Source organism: Ailuropoda melanoleuca, chromosome 5 (genome assembly GCF_002007445.2).
Source record: "Ailuropoda melanoleuca isolate Jingjing chromosome 5, ASM200744v2, whole genome shotgun sequence".
Lineage (NCBI taxonomy): Eukaryota > Metazoa > Chordata > Mammalia > Carnivora > Ursidae > Ailuropoda > Ailuropoda melanoleuca.
The window spans coordinates 73,643,897-73,664,349 of NC_048222.1; the positions used below are offsets into that span (position 1 = coordinate 73,643,897).

The 20,453-nt window shown below is 33.7% G+C and overlaps 1 protein-coding gene across 1 annotated transcript in view; it reads right to left on the reverse strand.

Moving 5' to 3' along the window:
• ADAM7 (ADAM metallopeptidase domain 7) overlaps positions 1–20,453 on the reverse strand; it is a 99,639-nt gene that overhangs the window by 11,671 nt on the left and 67,515 nt on the right. The window contains exons 9-16 of the mRNA XM_034661249.1: positions 18,326–18,495; positions 15,611–15,695; positions 13,881–14,011; positions 12,139–12,313; positions 10,375–10,464; positions 9,173–9,368; positions 8,677–8,779; positions 7,487–7,676 (exon numbers count right to left, since the gene is read on the reverse strand). Of these exons, the coding sequence (XP_034517140.1) occupies positions 7,487–7,676; positions 8,677–8,779; positions 9,173–9,368; positions 10,375–10,464; positions 12,139–12,313; positions 13,881–14,011; positions 15,611–15,695; positions 18,326–18,495 (1,140 nt within the window). The remainder of the gene's footprint in view (positions 1–7,486; positions 7,677–8,676; positions 8,780–9,172; positions 9,369–10,374; positions 10,465–12,138; positions 12,314–13,880; positions 14,012–15,610; positions 15,696–18,325; positions 18,496–20,453) is intronic.

Genomic DNA, 20,453 nt, shown 5'->3' on the forward strand with positions numbered 1-20,453 from the left:
CCAAAGAGTCTATAATTGTAGGCATAATGATTTCTTCTATTAAGTTTTACTTTGGTTTGATAAGGATCTCTGCTTGCTATGTCACAATTGCTGATTAGGCATTTTGTTATTGTCAATATCAATTAATCTTATTTATGCTTGCTAACTCTGTTTTAAATTTTGCTTGTTATTTTTTATACATTTTATAACCAAATTATTGTTGTTTTTGTTACTTATAACTATTAACTGGCTTATCTTCACCCATTTATTTTTTACCTGTTATTTTTATTTTTACCCATTTCTTTTAAAAAGCATATATCAGGAGATGCTTTTCCAACCTTACTGAGGTATAACGGACAGATAAAAATTGCATCTATTTAAAGTACCTGTTATGACGACTTGGGATGCTTACACGTGGTGAAATGATTACCACAGACAACCTAATGAACACACCCATTACCTGAAATCCTTTTTTGTGGTGGGAACATTTAAAATTTACTTTCTCAGAAAAATTTAAGTATACATTATAATACCTAACTATAGCCACCGAGAGCTGCATTAGATCTTCAGAATTTACTCGTAACAGAAAGTTTGTACTCTTTGACCAACATCTCCCCATTTCCCCCACCTGGCAACCATCATGCTATTCTCTGCTTTTGTGGCTTTGACTTTTTTTTAGCTTCCACATATAAGTGAGATCATACCGTATTTGTCTTTTTGTGACTGGTTTAGTTTGCTTAGCATACATGAAATGTCCTCCGAGTTCATCAATGTTGTTGCAACCGACAGAATTTCCTTCTTTTTTTAAAGCTAAATAATATTATATATTATAATGTAATATATATATATATTACATTTTCATTATCCATTTACCTGTCAAAGGACATTTACATTGTTTCCATATCTTGGCTCTTGTAAATATTGTAAATAATGGTGTAACGAACATGGGCAGGCAGATATCTCTTCAAGTTCCTGATTTCAACTTCTTTAGGTTATGTGCCCAAAAGTGAGATTCCTGGATCATAGGGTAGTTCTATCTTTAATTTTTTGAGGAACCACAGTACAGTTTCTATAATGACTATACCAATTTACATTCCCACCAACAGTGCACAGGAGTACCCTTTTTTCCACATCCTCACCAACACCTTTTATTTGTTGTCTTTTTGATAATAACCATCCTAACAGGTGTGGGTGATATCTCATAGTGGCTTTGATTTGCATTTCCTTGAATATTAATGATGTTGAACTCCTTTTCATTTACTTGTTGGTCATTTGTATATCTTCTTTGGGGAAAAAATATCCATTCAGGTCCTTTGCTCATTTTTTTTCTAATTGGACTATTTGGGTTTTATTTGCTATTGGTTGCATGAATTACTTATAACTTTTATCTATTAACCCTTTATCAGATATGTGGCTTGCAATTGCTTTTTCCCATTTCATTGATTATTTTTTCATTTTCTTGATTGCAGCCTTTGCGGAAGAAATCTTTACTTTGATATAATCTCACTTATTTATTTTTGCCTTTTTGCCTGTGCTTTTATTATCACATACAAAAACATCCGTTCCTGGGCTTTCTTTGTTGGGAGATTATTAATTATTGTTTAGATCTCCTATTTGTTCAGATGTTCTATTTCTTCATCATTTAGTCTTGCTATGTTGTATGTTTCTCAGAATTATCCATTTCTTTTAAATATTCAACTTGTATACTTATTCATATTATTTTCTTATGATCCTTTGTATTTCTGTGATATCAGTTGTAATGTCTCCTCTGTCATTTATAATCTTATTATTTGAATCCTCTCCCTTTGTTTCTTGGGTCAGCCTACTTAAAGGTTTGTCAATTCTGTTTACCTTCTAAAAACCAAAACAATTAATTTTTTAAATCTTTTCTACTGTCTTTCTTGTTTCATTTATTTCTGCTCTAAAAATCTTTGTTATTTCCTTACTTCTGCTAACTTTGGACTTAGTTTTTTTCTTCCTTTTCTAGTTCCTTGAAGTATAACATTAGGTTGCTTATTTGAAATTTTTCTTTTTTCTTAATGTAGGCTTTATTGCTATATACTTCCTTCTTTCAACTGGTTTTGCTGCATTTCATAAGTTTGCTATGTTGCTTTCCATTTTCCTTTGTCTCAGGTATTTTTTGGCTGCCCTTTCAATTTCTTCTCTACTCATTTGTATTTCAGGAGTGTATTGTTCAATTTCCCAATATTTGTGAATTTTCCAAATTTCCTTCTGTTACTGATTTCTAGTTTCCTATCATTGTGGTCAGAAAACATATTTGATATTATTTCAGTCTTCTTAAATGTGTTAAGACTTGTTTTGTAGCCCAACATATGATATATCCTGGAGAATATTCCAAGTACACTTGAGAAAAATGTGTATTCTGTGACCACTGGATGGAATATTCTGTACATATCTGCTAGGTCCAGTTGGTTTATAGAGTTATTTAAGCCTATTGTATTCTTTTTGGTTTTATGTGTAGATAATTTCTCCATTGTTGAAAGTGGGGTATTAAAGTCCCATACTATTATTATATTGTATTTCTCCTTTCTGTTTAGTGTAAATTTACTTTATATATTTAGGTCCTCCAATGTTAGGTAAATATCATATGTACTTATAATTGTTACATCCTCTTGATGAATTGACCCCATTATCATCACAGAGTGACCACCTTTGTTTCTTGTGACAGATTATGATTGAAAATGTATCTTGCCTGATATAAATATGGCCACACTGTTCCCTTTTTGTTGCCTTTTACATGCAATGTTTTTTCATCCTTTCACTTTAAGCCTGTGTCCTTAAACGTAACATGAATGTTTTGTAGGCCGTATAATGTTGGATCCTGGTGGTGGTTGTTGTTTCCTACCCAATAGCCAGTTGTGTCTTTTGAATAGATAAATCTAGATTTAACGTAATTATTGATAGTTAAGTTCTAACTATTTTCATTGTTAATTGTTTCTTGAATGCTTTATAACTTCTTTGATCCTTCCTTCCTCTCCTCCTGTCTTCCTTTGTGCTTTGTTAATTTTTTGCCGTGGTATGTTTGGATGTTTTTTCTCTTTATCTTTTGTGTATCTACTAGAGGTTTTATAAAATCATTGGCATACTTTTACTTCTTTTCTCTCCATATTGCATGCTGTTGATATCACACTTTTCATCTCTTTATATTGTGTACCCAGTATCAAATTATTGTAGCTACAGTTATTTTTAATATTCTTGTTTTTTAACTTTTATATTAGAGTTAAAATATATTTATACCATCTTCACAGTATTAAAGCATTTTGAATTTGACTATATGTTCAGCTTTATCAATGAAAATTATCTTACGAATGTTTTCATGTTGCCACTTAGCATCCTCTGTTTCAGCTTGAAGCGTTCCCTTTAACACTACTTGTAAGGCAGGTCTAGTGGTGTTGAACTCCTTCAGCTTTTGTTTGAGAATGTCTTTAATTCTCTTTCATTTCTGAACCATAGCTTTGCCGGATATAGTACTATTGGTTAGCAGGGTTTTTTGGTTTGTTTGTTTTTATTTTTGTTTTGTTTTGTTTAGTACTTTGAGTACATCTCCCCACTCTCTCTTGGCCTATGAGATTTCTGCTGAGAAATTTATTGATAGTTTCATGGTTATTCCCTTTTATATAATGAGCTGCTTTTCTCTCGTTGTTTTCAAAATTCTCTTTCTGTCTTTGACTTTTGACAGGTTAGGTTTTTTTTAAAATTTTTTAAATTTTAATTCCAGTATTGTTAACATACAGTGTTATATTAGTTTTAGGTGTACAATATAGTGATTCAATAATTCTATATGTTACTCAGTGCTCATCAAGATAAGTATATTCTTAATCTCTTTCACCTATTGTTCCCATCCCCCTTTGGTAGCCATCAGTTTGTTCTCTATGGTTAAGAGTCTACTTTTTAGTTTGCCTCTTTTTCTTTTTTACTTTATTTGTTTTATTAAATTCCACATATGAGTGAAATCATATGGTATTTGTCTTTTTCAGACTTATTTTTTTCAGCATTATACTCTCTAGGATGATCCATGTTGTTGACAGTTTGGTTATAATGTATCTCTGGATAATCTTTGGATTGGTCTCACTTGGGGTCTTTTGAGCTTTCAGAATCTGAATGTCAATATCCTTCCCAATATTTGGCAAATTTTAAGCCATTATTTTAAAAAATAATCTTTATTCCCCTTTCTCTCTTTCCCTTTCTTCTCCTTCTGGGACTCACATAATGCATATATTCATTTTTTTGTCATTGGTGTCATATAGGTTCCATATGCTTTCTTCTCTAGTTTTTATTCTTTTTTCTTTTGTTCTTCCAACTGTCTCATTTCAAATGACTTATTTTCAGGTTTGCTGACTTTTTTTTTTTTCTGAATGATCCAGTCTGATGTTGAAGCTTTCCATTGATTTCTTCATTTCTGTAATGTATTTTTCAGCTCTGGAATTTGTTTGGTTCTTTTTTATGATTTCTATTTCTTTGTTAAACTTATGCTGTTCATGCATTGCTTTCCTGATTTCATTTAGTCATCTATCTGTGTTCCCTTATATTCTTTTGAGCTTCTTTAAAATGATTAATTTGAATTCTTTGTCAGGCAATTCTTAGATCTCCATTTCTTCCAGATCAGTTGCCAGAACTTTATGAGTACTTTCTTGACTATTTTTCTTTTCAGAAATAAATGCTGTCTAATTTGCTGTAGTTTTTTTAGTCATAAAGTGTGTGAGAATGTCCTTTTATTGCTTTACTATCTGGATAATAATTTGGCTGTATGTATGGTTTTAGGGTCCCAATGTTTCCGTTCCCCAAAGCTCCATAGATTTTGCTGCATTATCTCATGGCATTTCTTTTTGAAGTTAAATATAATGATAACCTGATAATTTTGTTGTTGCTGTTGTTGAAAAATGATACTTGCCTTCTTTGGAACATTTTCTTTATTGTTGACTTCATGCTGTGAAGGTTAGTCTAAATGCTCACCTCTTTCTATGAATTTTTCCTGGTATTGAGTTTTTATTTTGTATATTCTTCAGCTCAGGGACATTTTTTAATTATTATATCTTTAATTACACTTTTATCTATATTATGTTTTCTTTATCTAGGATTCCTATTAAAACTGTATCAGATTTATTAGGACTATTTTTCCTGTTTTTATTCAATTTCTCCTTTAGAATTCCTTACCTCATTCTCATGTGTTAAATTTAGCTTCTAATTCACTATTTTTTGTGGTTTACTACATTTCATGGTTTACTGCTCAAATTATATGTAAATCAGTAATTATGATTTATTTTGTAATTTGAAGGCAGTGTTTGTTATTTTCAAATAATACCATTTTTATAGATTTAATATCCTTTTAAATCTGATTAAAGTATAAATTTAACTTTTTTTCTAAAGGATTTCTCTCTTTTTTAATGTATATCTGTTTCATAGGGGACTATCATCTATGAATCCTCAAATTAATCTTCATTGTTCACACTGTTGAATTCTTTTGTCTGTTGCTATTAGTCCTCTTTGCTTCTTCTTATAGAATGAATTTTCAAATATACATGATCAAGTGAACACTGGAAAAATGCTGCTTAAGCCATGTAAATCTCTTTTCACATACTTCAGGCTTAACTAAAGGAAACATCGAAATGTTTCTTATCTTAATTTTGCCATTTTTATATGTTTAATAAAGAGAAAATTACAGACAGGTTTGCAGCAAGTCTTTTGTGCCAGAGAAGACTAACTAGTATTCTCCCTTCCTTCCCTCCCTCTTCTCTATTCTTCTTCTTTTTCCAATGTATTATTCTTCTCTTTTCATCTCCTCTCACTGTTTTCCTTTTGTTTTATTTTTCTTATCTATGTTACTAAGGAAAAAGGCATTCAAGGGCAATGGGATATGTTTGCCCTCATTTTCTATGCCAAAATTTACCCAGAAAGAGAATTATGAGAAACTAGAATGTTTTTATTCATTTTAATTTACTCATATCTAAAAATAGTATCTCAATGTAAAAATGAGATGAAAAGTCTATAAGTAATATCTTTGTGATGCCTCTATAAACTGGCATTTGCTATTCATGAATTCCTTCATTGTCAATTGACCCATAACTGGCACATTGTAATTGGTACACATCTATATTAAGACTTCTCTTGAAAGAATAGGCACTCTATGTGATGGCATGTGGCCACAACATGCTTATAAGATCAAGATGAAGTAACAACTGCTTCCCTATAAATTCCTTTGTTCAAGCCCTGTCACTCATTATGGCGTTCTATGAAGGGTAAGTCATAGTTCTGCTTAGTATTTCTGGATCATTTTTCTTACCTGGAGTGAATAGAAAATTGTTTGATATTTTCTTTAACCTGATGCCTCATACATTCTATCACTGAAAGTCCTTGAACTTTCTAGTATGTAGTTGGTACACAAACCTAAAATTTCACCAATATAGATACCTCATCATTTTGATATTTTGTTATTTTAATGGAAAACTAATAGTTAGTGTATGGATTTGAAATATAGATCTCCCTTAAATTATTAAATTCTAATTCCCTTTTTTATATTCTGAATTTTATTTTTCAATTCATTTTTCTATCACATTATATGAATGAAACTGTAATGTTTGAGGATGGTGGTATGGTAGGAGAGGAGCTATATCACAGAAGCTATACTATTTCAAAATAACTGATTTTAAAAAAGCATTAGATTTTCCATATATTCTTGTGTTTATAAAACTTGATGAGTTGGCTGTTGTTTTTAGTACATGTCCAAAAGTTTTCATCTTAGAATGATAAACCTCTTCTGATCTGGCCTTATTTTAGCTGCTCAACTTCATTTTCTGACATTTTACCCAAAGCTCCGGTCACCCTGAAATTGTCAGTTACCTGACTATGACATATATTTTGTACCTTTGCATGTTATGTAGGTATTTCTTTTTAAAACGTCTTTTCTCATTTTGTCTGCATTGAAAAAGGTTCATCATGTCAAAGCTGAAATGTCACTCATTTAAAGGCATCATAACATGCCATTCATGTTCTCCAACTACAGGCAATCACTTCTTCTTTGGACTTAAATATTCATCGGTCACCACTATGAAAGCACTTGTCAAGGTTAGACTGTAATATATATAATATAATTCAATTTATGAAATTCTCAAGTACCCTCATATTTACATCATTTGTTTCCAGTATGGCCACTGGCACCATAGTATGTGTCCAATAAATATGGCTGAATGAATAAAATAATTGAAGAACATATGGCTACTTTTTAGTCAAATTAATTTAAAAATTATGTCTACAATTTCACTAATTAAGCACACTTATAACATTTACATATCATTTTGTATAACAGAGATTGGACAAAATGATTATTTATTATAGTGTTATTACTACTTTGCTCAATCAAAAGAAAAAAAAAGCTGCCCATTTGTTTCTGCTTTCCCATATATAGGTCCTCAGGAACCAATTATAGAAAATAATGTTTTAAAGTGGCTGAACCAAGAAGTTTTAATAAAACAAAGGACTTTCATCTTACCATTCCATCTCCACATTTTGTTCCAGGATCAACCAGGCCCAAATCTTTAGAATTGTGGTATAAAATAAAAGTTTTGCACTCAGTGGTGACATTCTGCTTTGAAATCTTCTTAAGGTGATTAATCTTTTCTTTTCCAGGAAGAAATGAGTGCTGCCTTCTGCTGCAGTGTATCTTTCCACATTTGACATCTCTGAAGGAAAGGGAGAATATTCTCAGACTTGGGACCAGGAAACAGAACTTTATAGAGATGAGGCTGGCAATGAAGTGGACTGGTCACTTTTCTCTAGACCCACCCAGGCTTATCAATAGGTTGCAGAAGCACCAAGAGGCAGGGTGAAAGGTTAGACAAAGTCCTGACTCTGGGAACTCTGATGAGTAGGTGAAGATGTAAAATGATTGTATTTCTTTGTAGTGCTGTGATTCTCACAAATCAATATTAACTCAAGTTTACAGAAGAATATTTCCTATTATTAATTTGAGCTATCTAACTTTCAACAAGATGTTAAGATTTTTTTCTTATTCTTTCTTGCACAGAGCGCATTAGTTAATTCTCACAACAAACCTGTGAGTTTGATATTATTATAATACCCATTTTACAGATTAGGCAACAATTGGACGTAAGGGGAAGTTAAGTGCCCAGTTTCACCTAGAATATTTAAGAGCAAAGTTGAACTTGACCAAAGGTTTCTGTTATTGATTTCAGTCCAAATCCTGTTTTGTGGCACAGAATAAAAGCCTTTCTGAGTGTAACAAATCTGGAAGAATGACACAGCTAATACTTTTTAAAATCAGATCTAACTTTCACTTCTCCCCTTCTTTCCAATTTCAAGTTCTACTTTTTTTTGTTATGGCTTCACTTGTTTCCTTCTCTCTGCTTCTTTTCCCTCTTTCCACTTTATTTTCCTCCTCCTGTTTGCTCTTTCCTATTTTCTTGTAGCTTTTCTTCCTCCCTTTCTTTCCTAAGAATTTTAACTCTTTTCCATCTTTCCTCCTTCTATCCCACGACCTTCAACTCATAAATACAGTATGTAAGTGCCAGTTACACAGTCAGGGATGTGCGGTCCCTCCCTTACTCCCTCTCCTCCCAATCTCCTCAGTAAAAAGAGGTTAACAGCTGCCAGAACAAAAGCAGTTCTGATTTTGCAAAAACACTCTTAATAGGCACTTACTTTTCTTTACATGGTACTTACTTCTCTTCACACGGAATTAAACTGTTTTCCTTGTTTTTGCAGTATCCAAATCTATTTCCTTTTTTATTCATCGCATAGCAGAGATCAGAGCTATCTTTCACCTCTAGGATCCAAAATGGAATGATTAAAGTACAATAATAAAAGCATGAATGTTATAAATAATAAAATATCTTATTTTTCTAATGTAATTGAAATTTTAGTATCATGTAGTGGTAAGGCAGAATGGGATAAATAAATCAATTTAAAGCTATCCTATTGCATCAGGAAGCTATTTTACAGAGGAGTATGGATATAAACCCACATACTGAGCTAGCTAATTAATATTAGAGGTAATATCAACTAATATTAAAGGTAATATCCAGAAAGATTTCAGGTAAGATCTGGGAAGAATGCCACAAATGGCATTATTTTCAATCTTGCCCCTAAATTTTTACAGGATAATAGCAGAAATAATAGCTATTATGTTTATCTGCCATTCACTGTAATTGTTTCTCACCATTATCCAAGAGTTGAGAGCACTGATCATCCCGGGTGGGACATTTCCCCATGAAGCAGTAGCCTTTTGCATTTTTGCAAGGAAATCCATTTACTTGGAATTTGTCCTTAGGACATGCAGAAGAGTAGCCAGTACACACTTCAGGAAAATCACATTCATCTTTTGCTGGTCTGCATATGGACCCTGATGTTTTCATCTGTTGAAGAAAAACAAAAAGACAAAAAATCTTGGACACATTTAGGTAGGTTAAGTTTCAGTAAATAGGAGGGAGTTTGACCCATTTAATTTATCTTTAAAAAAAAGGGTTTTAAGGTTGGATTATGACTTTCTTCTCCATTCCACTGAGAATTATTATCATTTGTAAATGTGTTGGCTTTTATGTAATTTCAGGAATGACATGATGGTGTTTTTGAAAATCTGTATTAGAACAGCATTGGGCAGAGTTGGAAAGGACATAAAATGGAGAAATGAGCAAGAGTTCTGTTCATCTTGCTCCAGTGCATACCATCTCCAGCTCACACATATAACTGGGATAACTGCCTATCTGTAATGAGGAATCTCCACTCCCAAGAAATCACATCTATCCAAATGAACTGGAAAAATTCCCTGACTCATTGCTGGAAGAAAGTGCATTCTCTTATTCAGCCACTCGATATACATTTAATTATAATGAGTCCTAGAAAGATTTGAAAATGAATAAGACATACTTCCTTTCCTTTGTGAGTTCACAATATAGTGTGTTAAAAGAAATGTCATTTAAACTTTGGACAGTCATTTGGATTTCTGATTGCCTTTCCTAGGAATATATCTCCATGTACTAGTCACACTCACTTTCCAATTCCAGTATAATCCTTTTTCCTTCTAGTTCACTGTTGTTGGAATGCCACCCCTTCCACCACCACCACAAATGAGCTGAGGTTAAATAGGTTGACAATGATTTACCAAGGAACAAGAATAATATGTTTATCATATAACTCTACTCCTAAAAGACCAAGTGATACTTGCTTCTCCACTCCCCAGGCCATAGCATTGCCCAGGACTTAGAAGTCAGAACAACTCAGAAGAGGCTTTATTGGGTAAAAGCAAGACTAACCCTAATCTGGGATTAGGAGTGGGGTCATTCAGAGGACAGCCAATTCTTCCATCCTATGTACACTTAATAAACTGAAAACGAAGAACCCAGTCCTAGCACAGGTCCTTACCTGACAAGATTCACAGCATTCTCCTTCTGCACAACTAAATCCTGGCTTCAACACACATTTGTTTGCATCACAGCAAGGATTGGTGCACTCCTGGCAATAATAAAAAATTAAAGATCAGAAATTGGTTTGTAGTTAAGGTCTTGTTTAATAAGTCGTGGTTCTGTGTAATTTATCATTACTTGTCTTTCAGAGTTAAATCCAAAAGCGCGATCCTTGGCTATGACGTGTATATGAAGACTACTGCTTGTAACTTGTCATTGGGAATTTACTTTGTTTGTTATTTTAAGATTTATTTATTTGAGAGAGAAAGCACGTGCACGTGTGAGCAGGGGAAGGGGCAGAGGGAGAGGGAGAGAATCTCATGCAGACTCCCTGCTGAACACTGAACCCAATGCAGGGCTTGATTCCAGAACCCTGAGATCATGATTGAGTCGAAATCAAGAGTTGGAGGTTTAACCAACTGAGCCACCCAGTTGCCCCTATTTTGTTTTCTTCCCAATTAGCTGTTCAGTTCTCCACACTAATGAATTTTCATCAGCAGCTTATAAAGTCCAAAGTTTCTGACCTCCCATTTTCCTGATGACTTCCATTCTTTGGAAGGGCCCTGCTGCTTCTCTATGCTAAAAGTTTAATATGAGATAATAGAACTTCTGATGATCTAATTTTACATTTTCTACAAGATGTGGAGTATTTCAAGCTGAACTTTGTTGTTTTAATGCATCATTAAATAATAAGAGCAGGATGGACACATAGGCCTTATCTGCTCAAACAAAATTGCAAAAGAAATTGTCTGCAAATTTTAATGTAAGGTACTTCATGTGTTAGAATGAAACTGTAGAACCACTTTAAAAAATGCGCACAGGCAAAAGCCTTGATTTCCAAAGTTAAGAGCCTCTTTGCATTTAATCTGAGACATTTGAAAACTAAGTGTTGCAAACTCTTTACATGTCACTGTCCCCACTCTGATCATGGAGTCTCTGGTTCACTTACTATTAGATTTATTTTGAATTTTGTAGTGCTTACAGTGTACACACTACATATGTGGTCTTCAGACCAGCAGTATCAACATAACCTTGCAGGTTGCTTGGAATAAAGGATCTCAGCCTCACTTCAGGCCTACAGAATCAGAATCCACATTTTAACAACATTCCCAGGTAATGTATATGCATATAATTTGAGAAGTGGTTGTTTAGGACTCATACCTATATGATAAGCACTTAACAGAAATAGCTTCTATGTTGGAGGAAAGCAGATTAAGAATTACTCTAAAATTTGTCTTAAAAGGCATATGATAAATGTTCCAGAGACCAAGGCTCCAACAAATATGTGGAAGGTTAGAAGGGTTCTGCTCAATTAAGACATTAAGACAGTTTTCTAATAACATGAACTGTCCAACTGGGATATAAACCAGCCTCATAAGGCCCTGAATAAAGCTCAATTGACCAACGGTGGAGAACAAATTCCGACTGTGCATGAGATCAGACTTAAAGGCACCTACGGACCTTTCTTACAAGAAGAGCCAATTATTATCTAAACCAGGCAAATGTGATACTGTGGGACTCCAGCAAGATCATTATACATAATTCATGACTTGGTAAGATGCCTTGCAATGAGGCTATACCAATGACTTTTTTTGAAATGAGACAAAAAAACCACGTTATTTAAAACTTTACAAGGCATATCATGGTTGATTAATGGCTACCTCCCTGCTTAGGTTCTAGCTGAGAGTAAACATTGTAATTGAAAGACATTATTTGCAAATACCTGAACGGAGCCACAATCACACTCTTCTCCTTCATCCAACTGCTTGTTTCCACAATATGGGTAATTACTTAATTTATCAGAAAATGGAATATTGGACATGCATGTTGGATTATAATCCTTCAGGTGTTGCAGGTACTGAATTCTGTTGCATTTACTGAATTTTAGTGCAGGAATGCTAGAGTTCAGATAAATTAAAAATAAAGATAAATTTTATCAGTGCATGGTGGTGGAATAGCTATAAACTTTTATGAAGGATTTAGGAAGAATATAAATGATGAACTCTAAAAGTCCATTTACTTCTCCTACTTTACTGTTATAGGAGAGTAGCAAGTGAGCTTTTATTATAGAAAATGTCTTACTGAAACAGCCAACACATGATATTTTAATGAACATACTCTGATTATATATCCTCCAGAAAGTCCTTCCTGAAGCCCATAGTTTAGACTGAATGTGATTGCTGCTCCTAGATCACATTTTATTTGTTCCTCTTGACATAATTTATATATTTGTTTATCATTTATGCAAGAATACAAGATTCTCAATGCAGGGACTATAATTTTTTTTTAAATAAGCACTAACTAGCAGAGTGCCTGGTACAAAGTAGTTCTCTAAACCATTGCTGAAACAAATGATTTGTTTAGTAATATTTTACACATCCTAGGAATGCACTATCCTTCTGAAAAGTTCAAAGATTAAAAAGACTGAAATTCACCTCCCTTCTGTCTTCCTTTTGTTTTGACTCCCTTGCCATTATTGACACATGATGGGCACGGATGGACTTTTAGAGGCTTAAAAACATTACTTTGGAATGGCGGGGCCCTGAAAAATACTACTAATTATGTAGATAATGATATAAAATTAGATATCAGTTACTTAGTTCTTACTCTATGCCAGTCACTGTACTTGGGTGCTTTCACTACTTTACTTCATTTAATCAATATATAGACACACTGATCATCATCATTAACACCTTTCTTATGTGAAATGCACCATGTACTCTCTGTGAAGGAGCTCAAAAATATGCAAAGTTTAGGACCTGGCTGCAGGTAATTCACAGCATGATGGGTGGATGTTGGACATCCATTCATTCTGTAATTATTTATAGAGTCCCTAGTATGTATCTGGGACTTTTCTAGACAGTGTGATAAAACAGTGAAGAAGGCAGACAAAACTTTCTGACCTCCTGAAGTTTATATTTTGTTGGAGGAATAAAACAATAAGCAAGCTAAATAGGTAATGTGTAGACTATATTAGATAGTGATTAATACTAAGAATGGAAAGAAAACAAGGAAGGGATGGATAATGCCATAGTATATATGAGGAGACAGGATCGAAAAATTAGATCAGGTGGCTGGGGAAAGCTTGGCTGAGAATGACATTTGAGTAAAGATTTGAAGGAGGTAATTAGAGTTTATTGCAAAGATGATAAAACAAGGTACAAAGAGTGTATTCCTCTCCTAGTCACCTTAGTATAATTTACTAATTAATCATTTTATATTTTTGCAATATGTTCAGACAGAGTTTTAGAATTTCTCTCACCATGTCACTAGAACAGTCACTACCAACTGATAAGATTTAGTCCCAAAGAGAAACAGCCTATGATGGCTGGTTTCATAATAGACCTTATGGAATATATCAGGAAAATGTTCACATAATAACAACATATCCCTACAATATGGAGTTCTAACCAAGAGCCACACCCAAAATATATAAATGTCTTCTCTACATTGTTTGAACCTTACCTTCCACCACGATCCATCACACATCTCTGAAAATTACAGGTACATGGATAATCATCATGCTTCATCCCAAGGTTATGACCCAGCTGATGTGCAATTCTGCTTGCAACTACATTTAGATCAGGCAAAAGATCCTGAGGCCAAGAAAAGGTATGCATTGGAAATTTCTATAAGATAATGCACTCTAGTACATAGTGTTTTGAACTATTGGTTGATACCTGGTTTCTAGCTTCTGGTTAACTAGTACTTATTTGAGAGTCTGTGGACTTCATTACCTCCCTGTCCTGCCCTCAGTTCCTTTAATTATAAATGAGGTTAGACAAATGACCTTTTGAGTGTCTCTAACTCTAACATTTCAAAATTATTTTTTGTGGCACAGTAATAGTCATTGTTGGATTTCTATAAACTCATTCTTACAAGTAGCTAAAAATTATAAACTAATGTCCTACACAATAAAATAAACACTTTTGATATTAAAATAAAAATATGCGAGGTTCATGTTTTCAATGTACAGTCTCACATTGCATTACATAACAGTGGTATGTGTTCATGAAGAGGAAGTTTTTACTATGAAGAAAACCAGAAGTTCAGTGATTTGAAATAAAAGGCAGAGTTGATTATTGACTCTGTAGCTCTATTTCATGTTTCAATCTCTATATTAAGTACAAAAAAATAATTTCCTAAAAGGGGTGGGATATCAAGTTACTGTAAAGGTAAAATTCCCCTAATTTGGTTATTTCATTTTACTCATTTGAACTTTAAAATGTGTTCTGGAAGGTTGTAATGTCATAATTGGAGTGGCTACAGCCTATATATTAGATTAGATGGACTCTACAATGCAAAATTTGTGCTATTAAAATACCATAATCAAGGGCATAATCATAAAAAGAACCATGTAATAAATAGATCATGTACAAATTTTTAATTTCAAGGTCTTAATAAGACTTAAATAAGACTACTTGGACAGCATCTACTAGAAGCTTAGTGACTTGGGAAAGATACCAGAGAAAATAGGTAAGTCAGCAGTTTGAACATCTTACTCTTTCTGAAAATGAATCGCAAGGTTGTCTTGATGTGATATTTTAAATGATTTATAAACTATACACTCAGCACAAAAGCAATTATCCTCCCTTGCTATCTCATGTCTTTATATGGGTACTTTACATGTGTACATTACATGTCCTTATAAATAACTATATATAATATACAAAAAAGCTTTTTTAATCTTTGTATGTTAATTTGTATATGATTTTTAAAGCTCTCAACAACACTGATTTACATTCATTGTTCATCAATAGTTTTTATAAAATATTATTTTCCTATTTAATAAAGGAAACATAACAGTTTCATCATGATATATCTTGGTGGGAATATATGGCAGAATTCATACATGGTTCCTTCCTTTCTTTTTTCCTTCTTTCCTTTCTTCTTCTTCTTCTTTTCTTTCTTTCTTTCTTTCTTTCTTTCTTTCTTTCTTTCTTTTTCTTTCTTTCTTTCTTTCCCTTCCTTTCTTTTCTTTCTTCTTTTGTAGGCTCCACCCCCAGAGCAGAGCCCAACACAGGGCTTGAACTTATGACCCTGAGATCAAGACCTGAGCTGAGATCAAGAGTTGGATGCTGAACCGACTGAGCCACCCAGGTGCCCCTGGTCCCTTTCAACAGGACACAGGAAATTTATAAAAATTAAATTCAAACTTTGTGATTAAGTTACATAACAAATAAAACACAGCCTACCTTAACAATGCTGGTGGAATAATAAGGCAGGCATATACCTTCTGAATAAGAAATTCCTTGTGCATGTTTGTAGAGCCACTTCCCACTATAAACAAGAGGCAAAAACACTCTTCAGTCTGAGGTAGTGGTTTAATTAACACAAACATTGAATTGAAGTGAATCCTCACAATGCTAGTGCCTTTGCACATAGAAGTGCCTTTTTTTTCATGGAGTTCTAGAATTGAGGATGATATTAGTTGTTATTAAGCTCATTTAAAACTTGGGGTACAGTAGAGGTATTGAAAAAAATCAGTACAATCTTAAGTTGAAATCCTAAAAAAAGTGCTTTCAGAAAAATAATAAGGTGAGAGTCCAATTTTACATGGCTTACCCTACACTCAGCTTTGGATAAAACCACTTAAAAGACCAAAAAATTAAGTTAAAAAGTGTTTGGAGGGAAAAATACAACATAGTAAATAGACTCAATACAGTGATTAATTAATTAGCTATGGCTGAAAATTTTTAGAAAATGTAAATCAACCATAGAAAGTCATAGAGGATTCGATAACTATAATCGAACATTTAAAAGAGTTGTCATGTGAACTACAGTTGGGTTACCTAAAAAGACAGATGTAGATGTGTATATTCAGGGAATCCAGACTTGATATGCTTTCAAGGACATTTAGAATTGGACCACTTGAAAGAGCAATCATGAGCTGGAAGACCACGCTTGGAATATAATTAAGAAGATTCAAATATGAGGAAGGTGGTCAGGTTACATGACCCCTTTCAATCTTTAACTTTTTTGATCAAGAAGATATGCTCTATTTCTTTCTTTACTATTGAAATGTCCTACATTTTATTCTCAGTGTTTGGCTATGTATCTTGGAGGAATTTAGAACTCTGGTCTTCCTAGACTCTGGAGATCTTGGAAGAATACCACTTATGGAGATGAAGCATCAGAGCAAACACAATGTGGATTCTTTTTTTTTTTTTTTTAAAGATTTTCTTTATTTATTTGACAGAGATAGAGACAGCCAGCGAGAGAGAACACAAGCAGGCGGAGAGGGAGAGGAAGAAGCAGGCTCATAGCGGAGGAGCCTGATGTGGGGCTTCGATCCCATAACGCCGGGATCACGCCCTGAGCTGAAGGCAGACGCTTAACCGCTGTGCCACCCAGGCGCCCCCACAATGTGGATTCTGAATTTGCTCATGGTTACTTAAAAACAAAAATCACAACATGAAAATGCCATATATATTGTCTTATCACTTCTAGTGCTATGCGAATAGATAGATGAGAGGACATACAAGAAACTCAACACTTAAGAAGTCCCAAATATGACGTCCAGTTAGATATTTAGGAGCACTTTTCTCACTTCCTTATTTGCAGACATACTATTGTTGTGAGAAGCTACTGCTCAGAATAATAGACATTGTGAGAGTAAAAAGTTTTTTGTTTATAGCCGTGTAATATTACTAGACTAATTTATTAAGTATTTTAAAACACATGTTCAAGAAATAGGCAAAGAGGCTAATCTTGTGCACGATGAAGGTTATAGTGATATTTTACATTAACCTCTATAATTTTGGTGCATACTAGTGCATGAATCTCCCAAGTCAGGTACAACTATCCCCCTGGAGATATGTGCTGTGGGCCATCCCAGATATGAAAATCAGAAATGATATTACTTGAGAGGTGTGGTTCACTCTCATCAATCTGCCAAAGAGCTGGACCTGACCTCCAACTATAAAGGCTCCATTGCTCCAAAGTTATGCTTTCATACTTTAACTAAGATAACAGGACTACGGCTAACACAAGGTTAAAGTCAGTTCAGCTCCACAATTATTTATCATTTCCCAATAGGCTGAGTAGTGTGGTAGTTATTTTGAATTACAAAAATGATTTTAAACAAGGCCCCCCTTTCTTAGGAATGACCTAATATTGTAGATAAATCCAAACCTTTATTTACTTAGGAATATTAAAGCTGTGGCAGATTAGTTATCCATCATGAATAGTAGAGGAGATGATCTTAAAGTGCTATTCATTGGATAGGGACACTTTATTGAGGGAAATTTTCCAGAGAATGAGGTGCTTTCCCAAATAGGTAGGTTTTTGGGGAGTATTGGAATGGTATAGTGTAGAAGAATTAAGGGAGTTAGTGCTAGATGCTGATAAGTAAATTGATTCTAAAAGTGCATTGCAACTAATGAATCATCGAACTTTACATCAAAAACCAGGGATGTACTGTATGGTGACTAACATAATATAATTAAAAAATATTATTAAAAAAATAAAAAATAAAATAAATAAAATATAATAAAGGGAAGCAAACAATACGATCCCTTATAGAAAGACCCGATATTTTCTATTGTAAATGTCACTTCAAATTATTCAATAAGAGAGCTTGACAAGATAATTTTACATTTTATTTAGAAAAATAAATGGACAAAAATGGCAAAAAAGAAAATAAAAGTACATTGCTTACCTAATGACATTTTCAACCCTGACTGGATATGTAAATATATTGTATGTTTACTTTCTAGTATTAATCAATATCAGAAAGAAAGATTATTAAAAATTCATTTGTAAATTTTATGTATAGCTAGACATAACATTTTGTCACCATGTACTATGCAAAAGTCAATTGTTTTAAGAAGTATTGTGTTGTTCATTTGTTTTATTTTCTTTTTTTATAATCCACCTAAAGTATGCAGGAAAATAGAGCACTTACATACCTGAGTAATAGAACATGATCAAAATTATTCCTTTTTCTCAGGATCATTTCTTGCCAAGTTGAAAAACGCAATAAGGTATTTTCTATATTTGAATCTATGTCTATTTTATCTCCATTTGTCCACATTTCAAGGCCAACCAATGTCACATGAATGTCCAAGGTTTTATAAATCTGTTCAAAGGAGAAATAAATTTTCATAGAGTCAAGTTACAGAAGGATCTTTCATCATTACTATATTCCTCTACAATAAAAAAAGTAATTTTAATATGTGAGGTACATAAACAAAAAGCACAGGCCTTATTTTACAAATGGTTATATTGAAACAGAATATAGTGTAAATTGCCCAGAATACTGGGTGAATTACCATGACCAACAAAAAACTTAACTAAAAAAAAAAATCTGATTCCCTTTGAATATGATAAACCTTACAGACACTGGGCTCAAGATATGTCTAGCATAAATAATATAGCAAAGCTCTGAGATCATAACTGACCTGAAGATGTGAAGTTACTAATAGTGGCACACAGAGGGATGAGTGTTCTTTATTCATCTCTCTATTTAAGTCATTAGTTGGTTCTATGGCAGATTAGAATGTTGATATCGGTTTTCAAAAACCAATAGTTTAGGTGTCATATTTTGTTTGATTTTTTGGAACTACTTTGTTGTCTAAGAAATCTTTTTGGTGATTGCTCAAAACTGGCACAAATAGCTTTAGCTCATAAGCCTTCTCAACTCATTCCCATTTGCTTTTGTAAACACTAAGTTGGTAGATACTTTAATGCCAGCACAAAAGAAGACAGAGTTGAAGCAAATATGAGGATTTTGAGACAAAAAGAGTTATATAAATTTTATATTTCATAACAGCCAGTACAAAGTGGGTTGAAAGAATGAATGAAGAACTACGGACACTGAGTTAAGAATGAAAACGATAAGGCCACTCACACAATATAAGTAGAGTATGCAATCATTTATCAAGAAGTGTGATACATCATGGCTACAATAACATTGTGTTAATTTTCTACTTTTCTTAAGCTGCATAATATGAATATATTGAATTTCATGTGTCAACATGATAACCCAACAAAGGCATTTCAGAAGTCTGAGAACTAGGCTTCCTTTAAACTCTCATGAAGTTAGACCTTTAGTCAAATCATGATCTCAAATCCATACTGGAGCCTGTGATGTCCATTCCTTTTGACCCTGACCTTATTGTGGAATAAATCTTATGAGTCAGGTCCCACAGAACAATAATTTTTTTTTAACCTGGGCTCATTGGAGTCTCTACAATTCACAGGTGAGCTTTAGGTCCATAAAACTGGAGAAAGTACAAATGGAAACAATATTTATCATTTGTCATCCTATGAATGCACTCTCTTCTAGTGAAAACATATCTTATAAAATAAAACTGTGTTGCCTCAACGGAATGCTTGGATAGGTTTGGATATACATATTTAGGAGGTTGTGAAGAGTTGATTCACTCTTCATAGTAGAGAAAAAAACTGAAATTTCTGAGATAAAGGGGAAAAGGCATTATAAAAGTAAATGAGAGAGGACTCTGTAAAATTATGAGTATGGGCACTGTGGAGGATAAAGGATCAGTATGACTTCCCAATCTAAACTGAAAATTTTTAGTAAAAGTTCAGTAATATGCACCAGGTTGTATTTATGTTTACTTTGGTGATAACCCAAAGAGAAAGACTGAGCCTGCTATTTGGACCAGTGTTAGGGAAGTGATAAAGACAATTGCAAAATATAAGAAACAGGGCAAGAGGAGCCTGAGCTGAGAGACAGAGGACCACAGCATATCACCCTCAGAGAAAAGCTAGTACCAGGCATGAGTCCTTCCATGCTACACACAGGCAGGGGGGATTAATCCACACACAAAGCCAAGAGTAGCTCCTGGCCCTTCCTGATTGAAGACTGGGAAATTGAGAGTAACCCAGGCAAGAGAACTGAGACAAAGTTCCACCCAGTCTAGGGAGAGTCTTCTGGTTCCACCTAACCAGAAGAGCTAGTGACATTCCTGAAAGATGTGTGAACCAGTGGTGGCTTGAGCCAAGAGGTGGGTGGATAGAGCTGATTACTCTCAGAAAAAAGCCAATACAGGTATTCCTTGATTTTTGAGTTTG